Here is a 25207-nt window from a genome sequence, read left to right as displayed (position 1 = left end):
CTAACGAACCGTATGTCGCTTAACGTGTCGAAGTGCTCCGTTATTTCATTCGGGCGTAAACACACACTCTTCTGCTTTGACTACACATTGGCAGGCGTACAACTCAAACGCGAATCAATAGTCAAGGACTTGGGGATTCTGATCGACGCTAAAATGAGTTTCAAAGATCACGTCACATATGCTGTATCTAAAGCCACTTCGCAATTGGAGTTTCTTTTTCGCTTTGCCAAAAAATTTAAGGACGTTTACTGCCTAAAAGCCTTATATTGTTCAATTGTGCGTCCTATCCTGGAATACTCATCCATTGCTTGGTCACCGCACTACCAAAATGGAACACAAGGCATTGAATCTGTTCAAAGGAAATTCATCAGGTTTGCACTTCGTCACCTCAGCTGGAGGGATCCTTTGAATTTGCCAAGCTACACAAGCCGGTGTAAGCTCATCAACCTGGAACAATTGGCCGCGAGACGCAAGGTAACGAAAGCATGCTTCGTTGCAAATCTTTTGCAGGGCAATATCGATTGTCCTATACTGCTCAGTAGGCTGCACATTAACACCCGTCGTCGTCATCTACGATCACACTCATTTTTCATCATACCTCATGCTAGAACGAACTATGGCCTACATGAACCAGTGCGGAGTATGTGTCGTGTTTTCAATAAGTGTTACTTTGTGTTTGATTTCAATGTATCACAAGAATCGAATAAGCGCGAATTTAGACGATTTTTTTGTTAGCTTACGGTGTTGTCAGTTTTAAAATTTGAGTTGTTAGTTTAAGTTAGTTTAAGTACTAATGTCATTGGGATGGAAATCATCTGTTGGCAAATACAAAGAAAGAAATATATATATATATATATATATATATATATATATATATATATATATATATATATATATATATATATATATATATATATATATATATATATATATATATATATATATATATATATATATATTCCTGGCTTAAAATGTTCTCTGTGATATCTATTTTAATGTAGTTTTTGTCCAAGGGTGTGGATGTCAGAAGCAGCTAGAGAAGCCCGCAAGTCAAATTTGGCTGCAAAAAAATGACAGGAACAACACCTCATAAGATTAGAAGGACAGTTTCATGTTCCAGGGATTGCAGATTGAAGATACGATGTAAAATAAACGAAATAAATGTATCCAAAATTATTTTTTTTTCGAAATCAAGTTTTACAAACTGGTGGGAGTTCTACCTTCGGAACGGTCCATCCGATTTTAATGAAATTGTTTTTGTTGGATTCTCCACTAAAATTTCCTGTTATCCACGTAGGATTTTTTTGAAATTTAGAAAAATAAAATTTTGGTGAATGTTTTTGTCTCGATTTTTGAGGCGAAGACGCAATTTTTTACAAAAAAATGTCGCCATTTCGCCAAAAATCAATATTTCGAAAAATCCTACGTACGATGACAGGAAATATATCCAAGATAACGTAAAGAAAATCGGTTGAAATGGGTTCATTAGAAAAACTTGTAGAACTCCCATAAGTTTACAAAGATTTGGCTGCTAGGATTGAACAAACCGGTTGCACCTATTCAGGGGACAGTCCAATTGACACAATTTTTTTGTTTGTTATGTAATTTATACCTAACAAAACTGTGATATCAGATTAATCATAGTAATTAATTTTCTCGTTGAAAAAAATCTCGAAAATCACATACTTTTTGTGATGTTCAAAACGTACTACCCCATTAAAGCAATGGATTTGCAAGACTGGTGTGCATCAGTACTTTTTTTTTTTAAATCGCCTACTAAACATACAGGGTGGCGCATGAGTCACGCAACCGATTTGCACAAAAAGTCTTGTAGTCTCCCCCTAACGGGTTAGTCCCGGCTTGACCACTCATGTCTCCATGTAATTTCCAGTTGTTCCCCCAAAAGGTTCCAATGCCCTTTTGCACACGTACAAACCTTAATGAAAAAAAAACAAACAGATTTTTCTAATTTCTGCTTGGAATCTTTCAAACACGGTGGGAATTCCACCAAATGCACTTCGGAAACATGCAGCTTTAGTATTAAGTGACACTAAAGTCCCACGAATGGCCCACGAAGAGCTTCTGAAGCTTTTCCGATTCCAGGCGGTGTCCGATTATCCCGTTTGATTCTCGCTCCTGACAGGATCGCCAAAATGTGTGTTATATTCCATCCTATGAACATTAATTCAACCGAGATCTGCTACAATACAACTTTGGAAACTTTAGAAATAGACTGATTATATAGTTATGAAGCAGATAATACGACATAACCATAACGAACCCACATTCCGGTGTCACCTTGTGTTGAAATGTAAGGTTACAGTTTCTCTCAAATTCTCGCTACATTATGTTCCGTTGCCAACTACCATCTGAAAACAAAAAGATTGAAAACAATGCACATTTTGTCCCCTTTACTTCCAGGAGTCACTATTCTACTGTCACTCACCGTCTTCCTCAACATGGTAGCGGAAACCATGCCGGCCACTTCGGATGCTGTGCCCCTGTTAGGTAAGTTTGGATCGAAGTTGTTGGACGTTTCTTAACTGTCGAAAATTACCCTATCATATGTTTGAGACGAGCACCAAAACCGTTTCTTGTGGTTCTCACTTATACCGAAAATCAATTACGGGCACCTCTTTCGAGATCGTCTTAAATTAATTACTTCACTCCCGCACAAAAGTGCTGCCTAATTCGATTCCATTCTTCGTCCTCGTCGAAGCAACACGCGGTTCACGACGGTCGGAGAAAACTTTTCCCCGCTGCTTGCCAGAAATGAAACGACGAGCCAAATGAAATCTTGATCTCACACCGTCGCCGGTGGAAAAGTTTGCCCATTACCACTGGGAGGAGCAAGCGAATCGAACCCCGAAGACCTCGGGAGGTAGAAAATTGAAACAAAACCCAAGGCCAATAAATTCTCAATCAAGTTTACCGATGATGATCGGATCAAATATTTACCCGACATCCAGAGATAGGGCTAATCGATTTCCAACGACGCACGTGATTTCTGGGATTGTTGTTTAGCTGCAGAGCGGAACGCGCTTAACTTCTTTGGGAAGAACTAATTCACTTTATTGAATACGTGAAACGTCGGCACGTGGATGAAATTGCTGATGGTCAAAGCGATTGCTTGTTCTGTGGTCTTGTTTCACGAACTGAAGTTCGTTGATACTTCAGCTGTCTATCAGTGATATGTAATCTGTAACGCATTATTACATTTCCAACCCCACCTGTTGCGCCTCGACAAGTCAAATACATAAGCAAACTTGTAGTGAAACTTTCAACCAAAAGTGCACCGTAAAACACCTACACACTGAATTCATATTATCACTTTGCTCGTTTTTCTCTGCTGTCAAAAGTGGAACAACGCGACATCCATTGACTGCGGCGACGCTACGGGAGTCAATCCTGGCTTCCCTCCCCCTCCGGAATCGCACCAAATTTTATTACTCGATTCCGCTTCCACAACGGCGGACGAAAGGTGCTGCAAAAGTTCATACCCTACGCCGCATCGGTCGGAAACTTTGACACCACAAACTTTGTAATCCTATTTGCTCCTCTGCTCAACTTTTCAAAAAACCGAACACAAGCGGGACGGACGGGTTGGTCCCAATTTTGGGTTGGTTCACTTTGTTCGAGGAGCGCCCTCGCCGCTTGCTGGTCGGAAAAGGTCGGAAGGAGCCTTTCGGGGTTCGGGTTGATGCGAGGGCACGATTTTAATCATGCCGAGGAAATTGCAATTCACAGCGAATAAAAAGAAGTTCACCGGATAGTCACACGCTAATCGAAAACTTATTCAAGCGGATTTGTGACGGGAGTTGGTCAGCTGCGATAAGAGGAAGTGATAAGAATAGGATGGGAGCGAAAAGTGAATGCTCTTTTCAGTCACTCAATGTGATTAGTAGCACTTTTTGTTGACCCACTTCGGAGTGAAGAACGGGTTTGTGAATAGTTTTGCCGTCAATTCGTTGAGAATTCATCAGTTGAATTCCCGTTGTGAAACATGGTCTACCTACACATCGATAGAGCTCATGCTTTTCATTTGAAATATTGAAATACTTTCAAGTAATACTTCAATTAATGGAAGACATTTCATTCCCCCCGTTGTATATCGCTCTCTTTTTTTTCTATTTTAACGTTTGCATTAAAAAAATGGACAACAATTGCCGTTTTTTCATGGGTTTACCTTCACACGCACTGACCAAACTACCCATGCAGCATCAATCGTAGTAACCCATGAGTCAGAAGAAAAAAAATTGACAGCTCTATCAGTCGAACTCTAACCTTCTTCTTCTTCTTCAATGGCACTAACGTTCCTAGAGGAACTTCGCCGTCTCAACGTAGTATTACTTGCGTCTCTTTATTGGTACTTAGTTAAGATTTCTATGCCAAATAACACGCCTTGAATGCATTCTGAGTGGCAAGCTCTAGAATACGCGTGATCACAGTGCAAGTCGGAGGAAATTTCTTTGACGAAAAATTCCCCCGACCAGAACGGGAATCGAACCCGAACACCCGGCATGTTAGTTATGACGCTAACCACTCGGCCAAGGGAGCACTCTAACCGAACTCTAACCGTGATGGCGAAAACAGTGAATCTAGAACGGTACCCCGCCGCGTCGAAAACGGACATCGTGCGGCACTTTGTGGACGCCGGATACGCCCGTTCCGGCATCTACAACATCTTGGCACTATTGGACAACAATCAGAGCATCGAAAGAAAGCCCGGTTCCGGACGGCCGACGACCCTGAGCGACAAGAAGCTCCAGAGGATGCTGAAGAGGAAGATCGAGGGAAAAGTGGCTACATCGCTGCGTGCGCTTGGCCGGGAGGTCGGTGCAACCGGCCAAACAGTGAAAAAGTACCTGTCGAGCATGTACATACATGGCAGGAAGCGGAAGTCATGTGCACTGATCTCGGAGCTGCAAGCTATGACGCAGCGGCTGAATAAGATGATCGTCGATTTTCCCGGAGAATCACGACGTGGCGGTGGTGATGGACAACGAGACCTATCTCACCCTGGATGGCAAACGACTAGCAGGGCACTTCGTATTTTATTTCCCCCGCGAAGGAAGTGAGCTACGAAGTGAAGTTTATTTCGCACACCAAGTTCCCCAAGAAGGTGCTGCTGTGGCTGACAATCAGCGAGAGGGAGGTGTTAAAGCCGCTCTTCTTTAGCTCCGGACTGGCCGTGAACGGGGAAATTAGTAGTACAAAGGGCCTGCCGGAAGTTACGTCGTTCATCAAGAAATGCCACTACTCGAAGCGATCGCTGCGTCCCATCGAGAATTTCTGGGCAAACCTGAAGCGTAAGATCTACTACGAAAATTCTGTCGCGGAAACTGAGAACGAATTGATAAACAAAACGAAGAAAGAACTCAAAAACAGGTATACACGCATATTTTCGTCCGCCATGGCGAATGTTCCGGTTAACTGCCGGAAGATCGCTCACGAGGGCGTAGAATTTTTTTTGCTAGTAAGCTAATATAATTACCTTCCATGGGGAACTTATCAAACTCAATTATCTGTCTTAGTTTTTTTATCACCACCCGAAAAAATGTCTATTTTTGTGATACAAACGTTAAACAAGTGGAAATACGAAGGAACCATTGAAAACCTCTCGGGTAGAGGATGCAAACGGATCCTATACTCTGATGATGAACGAGTAACTGTGCGAACATTGCGAAAGAATCCTGAAACAAACATTCCTAAATTGACTACCGATGTATCATTGGAAAACCTGTCAGCACAGACACTGTCCGGAAAGAGGAGAGAGGTCGTGTTTGCCGTGAAAATTATTTCATTTTTCAAGGTGAATATTGATAAACGACTACAGTTTGCTAAGGCATATGTAAACAGACCTAAGGTGTTCTGGAACAAGGTATTTTATACGGGTGAGCCGAAAACCAATATGTTTGAATCGAATGGAAGACAAACGGCGTGGAGAAAACCAGGATCGGTGCTTCAGATTCAGCATTTGGTTACCACAGTTAGACACGGCGGTTGATGTATGATACATTGGCGGCTTCTGGAGCTGGATCCATGGTGTTTATCGATTCGGCGATGGACAAGATGGCTTAATTGATCTTCCTGAAACGTAACCTGGGGTCTCCCGTTCAGAAATTCAGTCTCCCTCGTGATTTCTACTTTCAACAGAATAATGACCCGAAGCAAACTGACTGCGTGGTGCGGGAATGCCTGCTCTACAATGTCCCAATCAACTCAAAACGCCTCCAAAATCACCGAATATTCAACACTATTGAGTATCTATGGTGGGAAATCAAGAACCATCCATCCATCAAAATCCTAGGAACGAAGCAGAACTCAAAACGACGATTACGGAGATCTGGGAGGCACTTCCGTCTACAGTGATCAAAAATCTTGCCTCGGCGCTTGCAGGAACTGCTGGACGCAAAAGGGGGGCCATACCAAATATTAAACCCAAAAATTGATTTTAGCTCATGGTTTGTCATCCCGATTTATTACATTAAATGAGCCTAAACATAACAGTAAATGTCATGACTCTCAAATACTAGTAAGCATTTGTATAATATATATGGTACAGCAATATAAAACTAATACGAGCGAGTAACAAGTAACTAAGCTTTCCGCATACTTTACCACATACGCGGCCCAGACCGAGATAGATATTGCTCTCCTTCATGCTCTCCTTTTTAATCTTAGAAAACACTTTCCAACTTCATTTTATAATCAATTGCAATATTATCACGCATTTACTCAACAGCATCATTAGCTATGTGGATAGCGAGGTCGTGTAATACAGCCTTGCATTCCAGCCGGCCTTGGTTCGATCCCCGTTGACGTCGTTTGGACTTTTTCTTTGGGTGCAATCCCAAAAATGATGAATAAAGAAAAAAGAAAGAGATGTCTGCTTCCATACATACTAACATTTCAAAGCGTTCGGGGGACAGATGATTTTATTTGCCCATTTGACGCTTAAAGGAACGAAATGGCATGGTTGCTGCCGAAAATGAAATGCTTTCTGACAACGTCAGTTTGAGTTTAGAGGTTTGATTTTTGTTATCTGTTAACAGTTCTGAGCTGATTTCAGAAAAAACTTAAACTGGGCACTCAATTTTGCCACGTCCTAATTGAAGGTTTTTTGTTTGTGTTTTAAACATGAAGTAGAAATGTGACCATTTTAATTTTTTTCATGAGAGTAAAATTGATCGATTTTACGATGAATATATGTCGCATTTAATTATTCACGTTTTAACACCGAAAAACTCAAAAATAACAAACCAGCACGAGTTGTATACTAAATTTTGCGATTTTGCGAAGATTATTCTGTTAAAGCGAGAAGAGGCGTATCTTTGGGAAGCAGACTCGCAGTATTTCTCGCATCATTTTATTAGTCTTAGTACTAGTTAGTGCATCCGGCTTTATTCCCGTTTCCACTTCACGATGAAAACGAAATGAACGGCACGCCATTGAACTACAATTTACAAGTTAGTGAAGCGTCAAAGATAAAAAAAAGACTTTCAGGCAGAATAAACAACTTTCAAATCGAAATTATGAATGAAAATTAACTTTTCCGTATCAAATTAGTGATCAATGTGAATGGAAAACATAGTTTTCTTCATGTGGTAAAATAAGCTCTTAAAAAATTGTATCTGAAGATTATTTTATATTATAACCAGCTGACCCGGAAGTTGACTGAGAACGGTTGGTATGATGTTTCATGATACAATGTGTTTCATAAACGTAACTGATAAGTTTGATCTCTCAAAAGTTGAATGTAAAGAGAATAGAAAAAGTACATTATTGTCGTAAAGTAGAAAAATGAAATAGAGAAAATCAATATTCATAGCGTTCAAATGCTGTCTCGTTGGAGGAAAATACGCGCTTCTCTTTTTCAATATGCACGACTAAATTTATAACTGCTGGGTCTCGTTCGTGAAATTGGGAAACGCCGATACGCCAGACAACAATGGAGCTGATGTATCTTTCTTATTTCGAACCGCATTACTTCGTTCTTGTTATTTTATCGAGGAGTATTCACAGCTAATTTAGAAACACAGCCATATTGCTTCTTTTATCCATAGTTTGCAACTCAATCGAATTTCACGATCACTCGATGTCGTTTAATCACATAGAAGACATATTCACTTTTTTGTCTATTTCGCAACCCGTTCGGATATTTTTGACTCTGACGCTGTGTCGGCGTTGCTCATGATAGCGTTTCCCAAGTGATTGTATCCTTCCTCAAGCCACTCATGTTGGTTAGGTCGTAGGAATCGCAGTCGTTCGCTCTTTAGCTTCACGTAGATGTCAACCATAAATTGTTGGCACAGCTCACGGCATCATATGATGACATCATACGATACACATAAAATCTATCGAGCGCAATCCTTTATTTCATTCATCTGATATAGCTATCCATAAAGTATTATTTCAAAATTCTAGAGTTGCGTTTTTACTAACACGGGCTAGAACGATTTTCTTTATTTTCAACGCATTTCAATATAAAACTATTATAATATTGTTATATCGAATTTTCGTGATATCTGATTTATTAAATTGTACTCGCTATTTTTTCCAGAAGACGTAATCCTACGTCAAAATGATGATTCTTCTAGTTATTTTCAATCCTTAAAACAAAGCAAAATGAGTTTTTAAAACAGTTTGAGCGCACTTTTGAAACGCACATTCATTGTGCTTGAGTAAGAAAAAAATAAACAGTGTTATTTATTTATTGTGACGCGAGCCGTTGACGCAGACTTTTGCATCGTTTCGCCTCAGATCGAACATGAGAAAACAGGACATCACTCCGCATATGAATACCAAAATGACTCTTATCCAGACTGATTCAAATGCTACATGAATAAAATTGGTGAGATGGAAAAAAAATTGTCGTCAAGCCAGGTTATTGTCAAGTTATTGGAACGTTATTTTAAAGAAATCTGTGAATTCTGTATGAAACTCAAACAATCTGTAATCTGTAACTACAGACTCTTGGTTTCAAAAAGTCTGAAAAATCTGTATAAATAGAGATTATTCTGTAGATATGGTAACCCTGTTCGCGATGCTCTTGTTTCGGTGACGACATAATGGAAAACAAATGAGCTTATTCTGTAAATAAAAGCTTTCTGTGATGCTATACAGTCTTAGCGTAATTCAGCGATATTTGAAATAAATTTACTTATAAAATAAAAAAAATGGCAGCATTTTTCGGTTGTCCTGATTTTTTCATTCATCTTTCAACAAAAAAAATATTGGGTGCGCAACTTAATTCGTCCCGTTTCTTGCAATAAAAACACATTTATTTAAATAATAAAATGAATTAGTACACCATTCAAAGTATTTTCCATCGCTAGCCACTACTTTCCCCATCTTTCTGGCAAATTTACGAATTCCGTCGCGAAAGAATCTATTTTCCATATAATTTCTAACTCTAACAGCAACATGAGGCCGAACGTTGACAACAATTAATCAATTTTTGCTCGTAGAAATCTCAATTGATCTTTTGACCAGGTTTTTGCAGATCTTAGTGGAGCACACCCTTTTGACCTCTCCAAATACTGAGCATTCGTTTAGCACCGTGCTTCGGCATTGATGTTTCTGGTTGACCGGACTTTAGATATGATCTTTTACGTTTTGGATTGCCGTAGTGAATTCATTTTTCGTCTCCGGTAACGATTCGATGCAAAAAAGAAAGTGCCGTTCAAGTAACATTTCGGACATGCAAAATCCTCGTTCGACATCTCTCGCTTTCAATTCATGTGGAACACAATGTCCTTGCTTTTGGATATATCCTGCGGCTTTGAGTCGTTTCTAAATAGCTTGTCGAGTTACTCCCAATGGTTCTGCAATTTCATTTGACGTTTGATACGAATCGCGATCTAGTAATATCTCTAATTCTTCGTTGACCCGGAAGCTTTCTGTATTTAACAACTAAAGCTATTCCCTACAAAATCTCTCCGATGGTGCAGCAACACCATAAGCTTCCACAAGCATTTGATGCGCTTCAACTGCACCTTCACTCCGATGGAAACAGAAAACCAAAACTTCCCGCAAATGGTGCGGGAAGTTTACCAGCAAGGAAACTCGACATTTAGGACGCAGTAAAAACTGAACTCGTTGCGCAAAACTCAAAGTCTTGTAAACAACATTTGGTTGACAGATGTCGAGACTTTACGATTCAGCAAAAATCAGCTGTCGCCATCAACTATTTATAGCACCTTGAGCCATCTTGTGGAAACGGAACGAATTAAGTTGCACACCCAATACATACAATATTTTCGCTATACTAGAGAAACATGTTGTACATTTCTATCTAACGAATATATTTTACTTTTCAAAAGGTTTATGATGTGAATAATCCCATTCGATCTACCCCCGCAGGAACCTACTTCAATTGCATCATGTTCATGGTGGCCTCCTCGGTAGTGTCAACGATCCTGATTCTGAATTATCACCATCGAAACTCGGATACTCACGAAATGTCCGAATGGGTAATGATTGAATAGCGTCTCTTTCTCTTTCCCTCTGCATTGCCTCACGTCTTTCTCGCATGCTTTAGATCCGAGTTGTGTTCCTCATCTGGCTTCCGTTCATCTTGCGGATGAGCCGTCCAGGAGAGCCATTCCCCCACCCGTGTCGTCAGTCAGTGGACGAAAAGAACAAACAGCTGCAGGAAGTTGAAATGCGTGAAAGGTTTGATTTTGAGTTACATTTCTTCACTAAATCGCCGTCGCCAATTTCGAATCACTTCCATTTCAGATCCTCCAAATCCTTGCTGGCGAACGTGCTGGACATAGATGACGACTTCCGGTGCAACCACAGATGCAGCACACTGCCCCACAACCCGACCTACTACCGAACGATGTACCGTCAGGGTGAGGACGGAACGGTTGGCGTTGGCCCTCTGGGTGGCGGTGGAACCGGCACGCTCGGACAGAGCGGTGGTCTGGGAACGATCAGTGCTGCCAGCGGTGTAGCCGGACGTCTGCACGAAACCGTTTCGTCGCACACCTGCCTAAGCTCGTCGGCCGAGTACGAACTGGCACTAATACTGAAGGAATTGCGGTACATCACAGATACGGTGAGCCACCAAAACATACCCTTGAAATCGGGTAGAAGTTCACTGACCAATGTGTTTCCAACAGCTTCGCAAAGAGGACGACAATGGTGAGGTTACCCGGGATTGGAAGTTTGCCGCGATGGTGGTCGATCGTTTGTGCCTTATCATCTTCACCCTGTTCACGATCATCGCGACGCTTGCTGTATTATTTTCGGCGCCTCATTTCATCGTTTCATAACAACCATCATCGTCATCAACCGCAACGACAGCAGTATCGCCGGCAGCAGCAGCAGCAACAGCAACGACACCAACCATCGCAACAGAACCACCCTTTCCTACGACGATCCCAGCGACCTCTGGCCCTGACACCGATGGCGCCGGCGCTAGTGTCAATATTGTTCAGATTCTCCACCCGGTGGGTTCCGATCCCGAGGGGTCGAATGTCAAGAATACTTCCTCCTGGATTCTGCTGGGAGGAACAATGGCGATAGTGGTTCTGGTTGCTGCCCTAGCTTCCATTGGCTTCCTGCTGGCGGCCCTGGTGCTGCTGGGTAACGAGACACTGACTCAACTATTTGCGGTGACTGAGTTAAAAGTTAAAAAGTATGTTCACATTTTCGTAAAGAATTTTAAATTAATTAACGATGGGTAGGTGCGACCCGTGGCGGGTCTGATCTAGTAGGGAAATTTTTTAAACGAAGTACAGTACTTTTCTCGTCGATATTGATTACCGTCAACTAATCCCATGTTCTGGTTTCCGTTCTCTATGATTGAAATCACACGTAATAAGTGATTTGAACAAAAAAAAAGACAGAAAATAGGCAAAAAAAACAATACCCTTTTAGACATCCCATTTGAGTCGATTTAAGTGAGAGAACATGTGTACATTGTGGTTACAAGCGGAGGAACGAAATCGTAGCAAATTATTGAATTCAATCCGGTTTCTATTTACATCATATACTACTGAGAAAAAAAAATTGATTGTACATAACTGATAGACACTGTTAGGATACACACTACTACACACAGACACCACTATTCTAAACTAGGCCATACGAGAACTGTAAATAATTTTAACGATTTTCATCTTCCCACACTACAGAAAAAATATATATGCTTTCGGTGATGTGACGGTTCGTTTACGATTAAGGTTCGTTTCCAAATCGGCGCCCGGTCGCCGTTTTCATCCCAGTAGCCAGTGTTATTCTCTTCCGCTATATAGTAAAGTTAAAACACACACACACACGGACACACGTAAACATAAACACACCCACACACACTTACCTAAAATAAGTGACAAATAAGAAGAAGAAAAACAAATCAAAGAGAGTCGCATCAAACTTATTGAAAAACCATTAGGTAATAATAACTAAAATATTGAAAACGTTTTATACCTAAGTAATGTTTTTATACTAAAACAAATAGGTCAAACGATTAGTTACTAACAACTTTTTAAGGTGTATCGGCGGAAGTAAAATTAAACAACAATGAAAAAAACAATAGCTAATCGGCTAGGTTAAGTTGTTAACCATATTCTATTCAAATAATGTTGAAACTACGTTGTAACGTACACCGTAGCTATGTTACAATTGAATCAGAAAAAAGATAAGGCGACGGAACGCCAACAGAACAATTACACTCACAGTTTTGCAAAGTGGATGAAATGTTCAATTTAACAACTTTAGCTGTTAGGGGGAATCCGTGCGGCGCGTGGTTGTTGATTTTTGGATGTTTTCAATTTTGTTTTTATTCGAAACTGTGGAGCACATGATAAGGGAAAAGATGGGACTACGTCTAACTAAAAAGTGAAAGATTTCGGATGCTTATGACTCGAACATTTCTTAATAGATCGGAAAGATATTTGCACCAATTGATAGGAAATATTTCTACGCGTCTATCACAATTAATAAAATGTAATTTTTCATGAGATTAGCAATTGAATAATTGTGAAATGTCAAGCGTTATCTAAACGCCCTAACTGTCACTTTTTGAATGGCCCGATTTACGCAATACAGACTTCAAAACCAATGAGTCTGGGAAAAATCGGCATTTCAAATACATGCGAGCACAAAGGCAAACGAGTACAAAGTAGAAGCAAAATATGTTTCCCAAACACGTAATACTAAACTGAGGAGCCTGAGAAAATCGTCATTTCAGACACTGGCGACGAATGAACTTCCATGTTTAAAGTGTCTATAGTATAAAAAGTAGAAGTTCCGAAGTTGTTGATTCATGCAAGCCGAGAGCCCAAATCTTCCGTTTGTTTTTTTTTGCACTCCGGAATGTGTGTCCAACACGGACTACAAATGCGGGTACGAACACAACGCTTTGGTTCGATTGTTCGGGACTTCATTGGAAGATATGCCTTCATATATTTTGCTCACTGAATTCCTATTCATATCGTTTGATGATTATCCAAAATGTTGTCATCAAATTTACTCGTAACGGAGAACACAATCGATTACATTCCATGAATTGGTGTTACATGGCATTTGTGTAAATTATTCACTTACAAAGCAAATATGTTGAATTCAATTGAATTCAAAAATCGTTTCATTCAGTAATTAATTTAATCAGTACAAACAAATGATTACTAAGCCAACGACAAAATTTCAATCACCAACGAGTGTTACAGGAGGGTTGTGTCCGAGAAACGAACGCATATGAGCCACTGGGAGAGCACAGATTGCTTGTGCCAATTGACCAATCAGAACGCGGGATACTCGTGTAGATAATGCTTCACAATTTTAAATTGTTCGATGGTTAGGTTCATAAAATATACATTTTTCTTTAATGTATTAAATAATTGGGATGTGCCTGAATCGATTGATGCAAATATCTCGTAAGTCCATCAGCAAATGACTGAGCAATAAGCGCTTGAAATTGGCTAAAAGGTTGTAACTCAAACCTTATCCATATACCTAATTATTGAAACGGTATGTAAACCAACCTGGAAAACCTACAATTGTGAGGTGGTTGATTGAAAGATCTAGGTTAATCTGTTGTATAGTATAGGGCCAAAACAATAAGAATACAATGTCACAATCATTCGAATTCTCGAGCGCAAATGAACTTATGTCTTTTAGAGACAATGTGCATTCAGACCGCTCGATGTTCTCCAGAATTAGAAGTAAAAGTCGCTTTGTTGTTGAATTAATTCTATATGCTTGTGGATTTTTTGCTTGGAAAACCCCCGAGACCCCGACCCCGAGACAAAAGTCTCTGTTAATTACTTATAAAAAAGCAAAAGTAAGCAAGTGACACTGATAAAAAATCAATCGAATGACACTGAGACAAAAGTCCTAATTCTTTCGACGATATTTTCTTCCAATACTTCCAAGTACGATATCATACTGAAATATCTTCACATATTTCATAATGTCTTCATAAAATCAAATGTCTTCATAGTAAGTCAAATGTCTTCAAAATGAAGACAAGTCTTCAAACCTGGCATCCCTGCTCACGATGAACCCGTGCATACAAATGTCAGTTTATGTTCAGCACACTTTACACTACCTAGAATCTGTTCAGTCTGTACCACACACGCTTTGTGGACGTCGCGTTGGGCAAAACCTCCTTGTGTTGCACCGGTACAAGCCGATAATCCGAGGTTATATAGATGCGTTAGGAACACTTCCTTTGGGCTTCAGTCGAGTGGTCGAATAAGATTGCCATGTACCCTTCTCAAAGATATTCAACTATGCGGTGGAGCCTCGGATACAACCCCTCCTACTTTTATTAGTCCTTGAAAGCATGCTCTGGGCGGATATTAATTAATATCCGACTGGGTTTTGATACTACAGAATTAAAATCATGAGAGATCTGCCTTGTTTTTAGCATTGGACTTAATATTGGTTTTGTCAACATGTGATCCAAAGAGAAACTTGCTGTCCATTGTGAGGTATAGTATCACTGTAAGACTCATCATCTACCTGAACTAGTTGGAGATATTTTGAGAATGGGAAAAGGATAGTCTGGCCTATCTAAAGTTTTACAGTGAGAAGAATTAGTCACTCTACTCTTAAAGATGATGACGATGTCATCCGCAAACTGAGACGGAACTTCATCCGGAAGAAGAGGAAGGTTTCTATCATGATACATTCTATCAAAACTATACCAGGTTTTAGTAGTTTTAAATTTCTCCAGGTATGGCCCTGTGTGACTTTTTCCCATTTCCAAAACTCAAATTACCACTTAGTGGGACTCGTTTTGACCGCATTGAAGACATAAAAATAAATTCGAATGCATTAAAAAGTATTGGCCCAAAAATACTTCATTAGGTTATTGCAGCAATCATTTTAAATAATTTTGAATTCGTGCTATTCGCAAAGACCCAAAACATTTAGCCAGAAACAGAGTTTGTGTCTTATTCCCGTATTCACTTGCACTTACGTTCTCACTACTTCACTACATCTCACCTCACTTTTTAGCACCTATTCCCATTTCCACCGATCGTGAGGTGAAAATTCCGTGTTCGTGCGTTCATTTCCAATGTCATTTCTGAGAGAAACGTCAGTTGTATTTTGTTTTGTTTTATCCTCGAGTAGTGGACGAGTTGTGTCGGAAAAGAAATATGATCGGCGATTACGATGAGCACGAGGAATCGCTCTGTTTACACAAACTTGAGCGGGAAGTAAGGCCCATTGATCAGCTTAATGGTTGTATTGTAAACTGATCAGAGTAACTCATCCGTACACAAGAGAAAACTCGGTAAGGACCAACAGTGATGGAGAATTTTAGTTTCTCGATGGCAGATTCGACGCTGGCAAGAAAGATTCGACGCTGGTTTCTCGATGACAGATTCGACGCTGGCTTTCATTACCGGTAAAACCGATAAATTACCGGTTCTCATCAATCCGTTTAGAGACGTTTAGCTTGGGCTGGACGTTGATACCATTGATTACTGCAATCGTCGTTAAAGTTTTTCCTTGATGGTCAACTGTTCTACTGGTTCTGCATCGTCCAGTGGATTCTTTCCCTCCTAATTTCCAGGTACTGAATCAATACCGTAATCGTAAATTCACGATCAATGTCACGAATGCCTGCTTGATCAATGCAATCCGTGATGATTGATAGAAGATGCCGAAGTCATCATTAATGGTGTCACGACCACGAGCAGAATTATTGTTCATATACGCGAACAAATCCGCATATACGAAACGTTTTTCTGCAATCCTTTCAATCAGAACATCGAAAATTCAGATTTTTGGTCCGATAGCTGTTTTAACATAAATTGCCATCCGCCGTCAGCTTCATAAAGGGTGCAGTTTTTTCGACATAGCAGTTCAACAGCGGTCAGAACAAGTACGAGAGCAACTCCTTTATCGCAGTTGTGTTTGTTCGATCTTATTTAGATTTTCGAGTAAAATTTCAAATAAAAATTACCGAAATTACCGGTTATTGATTGAAAAATTACCGGTAATTCGGTAATGAAAAATGATCCGGTATTACCGCTGAAACTGGTTAACAATCCCTACTGTCCACCGATTTGCATCGACGAGATGGACTCGTTGAAAACACTTTTGATGTGCTCAACCAGAAGATGAAAAAGAATCATGGGGGGTTGTGTTAAGGGCGTAACCACATTTTTGACCTAGGACTACGAAATTATACTATCCACTGCGGATATTATTTAAGAATCCACCAACAATTTTGAACAACTCTTCAATAGAAAGTTTTAGTGGTGTGAAATGAACCGTGATTTTATACAGAATCAGCTAAAGATGGTTGCAACTAGAGTCATCCTTTTCCTCATGAGTCATTATAATACGACAAGCACGAGAATAATGAGCAAGTATCGAATTGCGGAGACGATTCGGCATTCCTACCTTTCACGCTGAAGGTCGCGAATTCAATTCTCATTCCCGACATTCTTCCGAAAAAGAAAGTCAAGCGACGAACCAGCCAAAAGTGTTAAAATCCACTATAATACAAGAATAGAAAGAATAGAAAGCATCGTGTCGCACTAGGCGGCATGAAAACCAACGTTCTGTATCATTTCATAAAATTCAACACCTGGATTTGAAACAAAATCGAACCACGACACCGTTCACAACATGGCACACTATCGGGCCTCCAAAGTGGAGTGATTGCAAATAATCTGCGTTTACGCTCTGACCGTGTATTCAAGTTTATTGCTTGTTTTTTTTTTCTATAACTACAAACTACAAAGTGCATTCGCCTCTAGCCTTGAAAAGACCCTCTTAGAAAATCAACCAATGAAGGGTCCTGGGATTGAATCCATGGCCATTGGCTCGACTTAGACCCTCAAAGTGAGCAAGGTGCCATCAGGTAGAGAGTAAATTGCAATATTTCCTCTCTCCACAATGTTGTGTTTGTTCTCTCGATTTACGCGTGACTGATTCGCAGTGGTATTTGCAGTTGCTCCTTATTGGCGACACGGATAAGGAAGCTCTCAAATGAGTAGAACAAATATATGGAAAAATGAAAATGCTTCAGGTTTGAAACATTTGCAGACCGAAAGATTATAATGTAGGGGAGAGGGAGGCAGATTAGCGACGTTTCAGCTTTGGAGAGCCCTGGATCTTGGAATTTTTTTTAAATGTTGATGCTGATTTTTATAGCTTGAAGTGTTTTCTATCATATTATCTATTGGATGGACAAAAAAACTAAAAAACTTTTCCACCAAAAAACTTTGCGCAAAAAGCGTCGAATTCGCCATCTTGCCTTCACGTGGAGGCAAGATGGCGAATGCCTGGGACCAAGTTGGCGAATATGGTTTGATCACCTAAAAATCAACAAAATGTAATAACAATTATTTATTTATCCATGGTTGGAACAGTGGAAACGCCAGTTTCATCAACATTGTAAATGTCACACGAAGGAAAACGATACTGAGCTCGTATATCTCCCAAAGTTCGAAAAAATGAGTCGAAATTTTCTTTATTGAATGCCATTAATCGAGCCGCTGAGGTATTTTCTGGCTTTCTCAAAGATAGTTTATGAGCCTTCATAAACATGTCCGTCCAGCGCATGTTCTTTTGAAAGGGTGCTCTATGCCATTTTTAACCGCAAACGAATAGGCAATTCTTCCAAGCTGGACCTTTGTAAGACCAAACGCACGCTGGTCAACAGCGACCACAAAATCATACAGCTCTTTTAGTTGAGCGTCGCTGAATGTGACTTTAAAGCGGCCTTAATTGGACGACGTATCCTGAAATTGATACAGATTTAATTTTTTTGCATAAAGAACATGGAAACGCAAATGCTGAATTGAAAATCTAACCTCCATGTCTGGATATTTTCGTCGATAGCGTCTCAAAGTTGATTCTGGCACACAGAACTGTTTTGAAGCACCCAGAACAGACGAATCTTCTTCTATAGCTTTCATAACATTCTCCAAACTGGTGTCCGACCAACATTGGTCTCTTTTTCGCTTATAAGTTCTAACCATCTGGAATAAAAAACCAAAAATTAACATAATGTTGCAGTTCGCCAACTTGCCCCCAAAAGACTTTTTCGTTAAAAAAAATTTAGCTGACAAAAATTCATGATTCAAACGCGCCGATTATGTACAATAGAGTACCTTTGTCATGTATAAAATTATTTTGTAATTTTAACTTTTCTCATAAAGTGTATAATGAAATTTGAAAAAACGGAAAAAATAACAAAATCACGATTTTTCACATTTTTATGTTTCACTTTTTTTGTGATAACATTTTCGGCGTTACCGAGTACAAAGTTTGGCCTTGTTATGATGCATCTTCAGTAAAAAGTAGGTGGCGCTACCTTCATTACAACGGGTCAAATTACCGATTCGTCATCTTGCCTCCCTCGCCAACTTGCCTCCCTCTTCCCTATAGCATATAGTTTTCACGGTTAACATGACTTCATAAAAACGTGACATGTTGTCTGGTTTTGTTCTTTTACTTTTACTTTTCAACCCTAAGTGCAGACAGCTTTGTTAGCCAAGCGAGTTTCCACTGATAGTCCATTCTCCTTCCTTCTTGTTTTCACAAATGATCTAGAACTATTCAGATGATTATGGTTGCTACGAAATACTGTATACACACTGATAAACAATTATGAAGAATTGATCCGTTCATCGAACCAAGTTTCAGTAAGAATTAGAGCATCGAAGTTGGAATCAACAGGTTGTCTATCTTCGTTCTCAGGCCACAAAAACTTTGGTAGACAGATAATATAACCGTCGGAACTATAGGGGTGCAGACGGAAGAATCGATCAAAATTTGATGATTGAGTTTTGATGAGGAGGAACATTTCTGGAACATTTCATGAGGCGATCAGCAATGAGTGAGTTAAATGTCGGAATAGCTAATGCAGTTTTGCTGTGAAACTCATAAAGCCCAGGAACTATCGGGAGTTTATTGGTTGTATGAGAGACTCGAAAGATTCCGGCACCTTTCACAACTACTGATTTCAGCTGGTGAAATACAAGCTGCAAGCGCGACTGCATCGGAAGAACTATGGGCTTGCTTGGTGCTAAAACAGTGTGTTCATGGATAAGTTTGGAATTTATGTCACGAACTCTCTCGACCAAGCGTCCATAAACGAAGTTATGTGTCTGAGAGATTTGTTCACACCGATTTTGAACATGACATCGACTATCAAATTCATACATTCCATTGTGAACTTCAAGAATTCGGTATCCGAAGAACTCGAGTCAGTTGCGGACAATTTTCGTTCCGCCGGTGGAGAAACTGTTTTGATTATTTCGGGCGCAGCTTTAGTGCAGTCTCAGCAGATTTAAAGACGATTTAAAGATTTAAAGACGCATTGTTATTAGGTTTAGTGGAGCGGTATATGAAAACAGTACGGAAGAAAGCAGAAGGGGAACTATTTACTTGAAGCGTGAAAGAGACAGACTGATCACAAGCGAGCTTGGGCACAAGCGTATTGTGTTTTGTTCACAAACAAAACACAGTAGGCTTCCAAGATGGCTGAAGAGTGGTTTTAGCAAGTTGGCCCACCTTAGGATATATTTCTAGGCGCCTTGATCCCTACATAGGATAGCCCCAATGAGATACATATCGAGGTGGTGTAGTAGTAGGCGAAGTATGTTTGCATTGGCAAGCAAAATGTGGTGTCGTAATTATTTGCATTCAATATGATTATGCGTTTGTAAAACAAATATATGCGTTATAAAAACAACAAAAAATTAAATACATGTTCACAATACTCATGGTTCCATTATGATTTGAGCCAAAATTCTCATGATCTTGCAATTGTTTGTTTTTCAACAGATGACAATTGTATTGTGACTTAATTCTATTGTTTATGTGGTAAAGAGGTCCAAAAAGCACTCGTATTCTTAATCCTCGAAAGCGTGAGGTGAAATGCTGAATAATTGAAGACTATCTTCTCACATTACACAAATACAGTAACACAGAGCCCTGAAAATAACAACTTAGAACCGTTGAAATAATGAAACTTGTTTGTTTGTCCGAGGAATGAAAATGACACACAACACCATCAATTTTCTTCGTCTTTTTCGACGTGAGTTCACAAATATCCACTGCACCCACCCATAATAAACGGGTATTCCAATGAAATGTATGTTTTTAATTGATTAAACACATACTGAAAATATAATGTTCACATGCATTTGGCAGGGAACAACACAAATATTGACGTCACGATGAGGAAAATAGTTATGGCAGCGCATGCTATGTCGCTCGTAACTCTATCATCTTCATTGCCTTTATTTCCATGACATTGGGATATTCCTCCTTTCTCCTGTCACTGCCCCACGGTTTCTTAAATTTCAAGTTAATTTTGTTGATTTAGTTTAAATTCGGTATTTCTAATCGTTTTTGTTTAATTAAAAAAAAATTGTTATCTGATGAACTTATGGATGTTTTGTATTATCTCAAATTATTTTTAATTGATTCGTATGTTGCTCATTGCTGGAAACTTTGAACTATACTCAGATACTTGATTGTTGGGTAGATTTAGAGCTAATTCAATGGATTACATACAAGATGAGTTTCTTATCTACAATTATGTAGCCTTTTCTGTCATCATAAACCAATTTGCCATTAAAAAAATTCAACCACAAAAGCAACCCGTGCAATACTGACAGGCACAGAAACAATATATGAAAAAAACAAAATATTAACATAAACGATTACAGAAGAAAAAACTGCCATTCGACACTGCAACGGCAAAAGCAATGGGAAGAAAACCAAAACAAAGTTGCTACGCAAAAAAAACACTAAAGCATAAATGAGGAGACTACTCTCCTTCAAAGGTATAGTGGACAAACAGTAGCACTATTACGAAGAAGAAAAAAGCCAAAACAAAAAAACAAGAACTAAGATCACGTTGTTTGGAAGAAGAAAAATGCTGTGATAAAAAATATTTTCGTATTTATTGTCTAAGGCAAAGAAATGATGAGAAGATAAACACAAAAACCACATTGTTATTCGATAGAAGAAATAAAACACTTTATATAACCGGTTATTAGGAGTTATTTATAGGCAAAAGGAATGGGGTGACGAGTGATCCCCATGCAAACCCACGACATCCGATGTGGTAATCCAGAGCGATCACAGCGTAGTGGCAATATGAGGACGATGCCGAGCTACAACACCGTAGATTTAATAATCACATGCTACATATAGTTGACAGAAAAACATTAGAGCAGAGTGAACAATTCGATGAAAACAGAGAAACTCCGGAACGGAAACTCCGTTTGTAAATAGTGGCTAGGAAAATGAGGAAAAAACACGAACCGTTATTTTTATATACACATACATATACAAGTAAGCGATGAAACGCCCGCGCGGATGGTCGGAAACATGCCTCGAATGAGGAATCAAGGAATCTAACGTTTAAAGCATATATATAATATAATAGGAGATACAAAAAAAATAGAACAAAACAGAGCATTCGCGAATTCCGAGCGGTGATTAGTGACCCTTTGAGCGACAAGACACTGAATCAAACTCATTTTATAACATTACAAACAAAGCTAGTTAATGCATACTTAGGAAATATTGTGAGAGAGAAGGAAAAACAAACAAACGCGATACAGTGACGGAAAGCGAGAACAAAACATAAGCGCATTATGGTAAACTAGAAACAAGTTCAAAAAAACAGAGAAAGCGATAAACACAGAAAAAAGAAAAGCAAGTGAATAAGATACCCCAATTTGTGTTGTTTTTATACCGATACACTAACAATTACTTTCTCTCACGCACACAACCGCAACCAGTGAAAAGATACTGAACAAAGGCACACATAAACACATTCACAAGTCCGACTGCGTTTCCCACACGCCATTTGTAAAGCCACGGCTCATCAAATGCTGTTGTTAGGTTAGATTCGAAGAGTGGAAAGGGAGGAGAGTCAAAATTTCTAAATACTTTGAAGCGTTGTTATGTTTGTAGTAAGAATAGAAAGAAAGAATTAGACAAAACAAATACACAGACACGCAAAAGTCTTCCTAGGATAATACATGTGCAAAATAAACAGAACACAAGAACACACTTCCACCCATGAAAGTGTAAAATTAAAAGATTTGTCGCCTGTATTGGTTTTATACCCGTTCGAATTTTTGTTCATACGAGTATTGAGCTTCTTAAAATCGATTAATTTTGAAGGAAGAGGATTCCGCCGATTGGTTTAAAACAGTTAGTTGACAAATGCCCAAATAACATGCAATTGAAAACAGTCAATTATACCACAAATATTTTTGAAGCAATTACACAAATACACTTGGTATTACACAGTTAAATTATGACAACCACAAACAGAATTGTTATTATGTATCGAACGAAACGAGCGAAAACTGAAGAGAGAGAACCTAAAAGCGTAAACAAAGCAACACGAAGTCGCCATGTTGACAACCGACACTCACTCACATACATACACGACACTGAGACTTCCACTGGAGTCAAAATGGTGATATTAATCAAAGAAAAGGAACTGTTAAAACTAAAAGTGCAACATAAATCGGCAATTACTTACCACTGTAGACATTGTAGCGATAACAACAACAAACAAGAGCGATTGGACGATGGCAAAAGCATACAACAACCGCACTCATACACACACACCCGAAGGGACAACAAAAAAACAAAGATCACACTCTTAACTACTCTTATTATATCGTTGAAACCATATTTCTATGAAAAAAGGAACAATTCTAGCACAAATTAACCGAATTATGGCAACACTTGGACAACACTAATACTAACGAATAGAACAGGTAATTTCGGGCAGCTTTAACGCCAATCTAAGTAGCTTGCGTTAAACTTTTGGTTCAATTCAAACTTGCAACACACTCACACAGTGTCGATAGGAATTGCTTTTGTACACATGTTATTCGCCACCACACAAAACAAAAAAAAAACACTCACACAAACACACAAACTCTTCGGAAGCAATTGTTGTGTCACTCACCCGCAACCACACAAGAACATTACTGATACTACTACTAATACTTCTATTACTACTACTATTCTAACTTGCCAAACACTTGCCAAGAAAATATAAAACACAAATAGACAATATCAATTGTTTGCTGGCTTTTCATCTTTTTCCTATATACATATAAGCGAAAACGGCAAAGCAAAACAAAAAAAAACTAGAAATAAAATACAGTTTACAGTTTAGACTAAAAATCAATCGTTGAATCAAAACAAAAGCAACTTGTTTATTCCACCTAGGGGGAAAAATGTTATAGGTATTTACTTAGAATAGTGAGCTCGTTTTATACAAAAGAAAACATAACAACAAATGATAACAAAAAAAAACTGAAACTAAGAAAGCATTATAACGTTCAATTTTTAAATCAAAACAAAGTGCGACAAGGCATAGCAACTTTTGGCAAATAAACGACAACAGAACAAACAAGACATGGAAGGACTTACCAGATCTGAAACCTAATTATATCGATGCCGGAAGCGCGCAGAGCGATGAGCGAAACTTTTACCACTCACCCATCCTCGTACACACCAAACAACACACATACGAATCCCCTACTGAAACCACTCCAGTTTCACTCTTTTAACGAACACATGCAAACGCGTTAGTTAACCCAACTATAAATTGTAGAGGAAAGAAGAAAAAAAAAATACAAAACAAATACTCAATTTAATAAATTTGAATATTTAAACAAATCAAGAATAAACACACAGAAGTAAATTAAGTAAAGTCATTAAACAAAAAAAGCAACTCTCTTTATCGATTTCCTAGCGTTCCGAATGGTAACATAAAATGATAAAATTATTATTAAATGGGGGGGGGGGCAAGCATTAACCCCCGCTCAAACGGACTTGAAACGTAAGAAGAGGAATATGAAGCTTATCGTTTCCGGCGTCACTTTTTACACTGTTTCGATTAAAGGAAAAAAACAAAAATGGCGTTACAGTGCCGGAACGGAAAATAATGCCAGTAAATCAAATTAAGTAAAAAAAGAATAAAAATATCCAAACATACACACACACACCCGCACTCGTCCACATCGAGGCACGATTCTGTTAGAGAAACAAACGAACACACACACACACCCTAATATCCGCGAACTACGCAAAAAAAAAGGTTGCCGATCTGAGTAATGTCAAAGCATTGATGAAATTGTAACGGGAGGAAGGGCAAAAAACTATGTCTGTGAGCAATTGTAGAACAAAAAAAAAATTATGGGAAAAATTATGGCAAAAATCGGTATGTGAGAGCAGGAACACGCGTAAACGTTGAAGGGGCGAAAACAGAGCAGCAGCAGCAGCAGAAAAAAAGCAGAACCTAAAAAGTATGATAATAAAACGAAATTCAATCATTACATTTAAAAATGTTCAAGAATGGTTGTAACACATTTGTTAAAAAAATAATCAAAAAAATGAATAATTTGAAACGGGTGGTTTAATTGGATCCGATGATGTCCCCACTTTTACTAAAGTCGCCTGTGTTCCCCGTACACTTTCAGATTGGCAGCGTTTCTGGGAGGGGATTTCTCAAACAGTGTCTTTTTCCTCCACCGCCAGCAATGGTAAAAGTAAGTCTCGAATGAAGAGATCAATATACTGGGAAACATTTTAGAATTTTCCATCCATTTTTTTTCTGTATTATAGTGATTTTCAACACTTTTGGCTGGTTCGTCACTTTTGCTTCCATTTTTGGAAGAATATCGGGAGTGAGAATTGAACTCGTGTTCTTGAGCGTGAGAGGTATGGATATTAC

At 39.1% G+C, this 25207-nt stretch overlaps 1 protein-coding gene across 1 annotated transcript in view; it reads left to right on the top strand.

The window, feature by feature from the left end:
• LOC129781228 (neuronal acetylcholine receptor subunit alpha-7-like) overlaps nucleotides 1-24812 on the top strand; it is a 587700-nt gene extending 562888 nt beyond the window's left edge. Inside the window, exons 8-12 of the mRNA XM_055789164.1 lie at nucleotides 2422-2508; nucleotides 10366-10475; nucleotides 10544-10677; nucleotides 10744-11065; nucleotides 11130-24812. Of these exons, the coding sequence (XP_055645139.1) occupies nucleotides 2422-2508; nucleotides 10366-10475; nucleotides 10544-10677; nucleotides 10744-11065; nucleotides 11130-11282 (806 nt within the window). The 3' untranslated portion in view covers nucleotides 11283-24812. The remainder of the gene's footprint in view (nucleotides 1-2421; nucleotides 2509-10365; nucleotides 10476-10543; nucleotides 10678-10743; nucleotides 11066-11129) is intronic.
• The last annotated feature ends 395 nt before the right edge of the window (nucleotides 24813-25207 follow it).

Source organism: Toxorhynchites rutilus, chromosome 1, assembly GCF_029784135.1.
Source record: "Toxorhynchites rutilus septentrionalis strain SRP chromosome 1, ASM2978413v1, whole genome shotgun sequence".
NCBI lineage: Eukaryota > Metazoa > Arthropoda > Insecta > Diptera > Culicidae > Toxorhynchites > Toxorhynchites rutilus.
The sequence above is the reverse complement of the archived record's forward strand: the minus strand, read 5'-3'. Positions and strand labels throughout refer to the sequence as shown.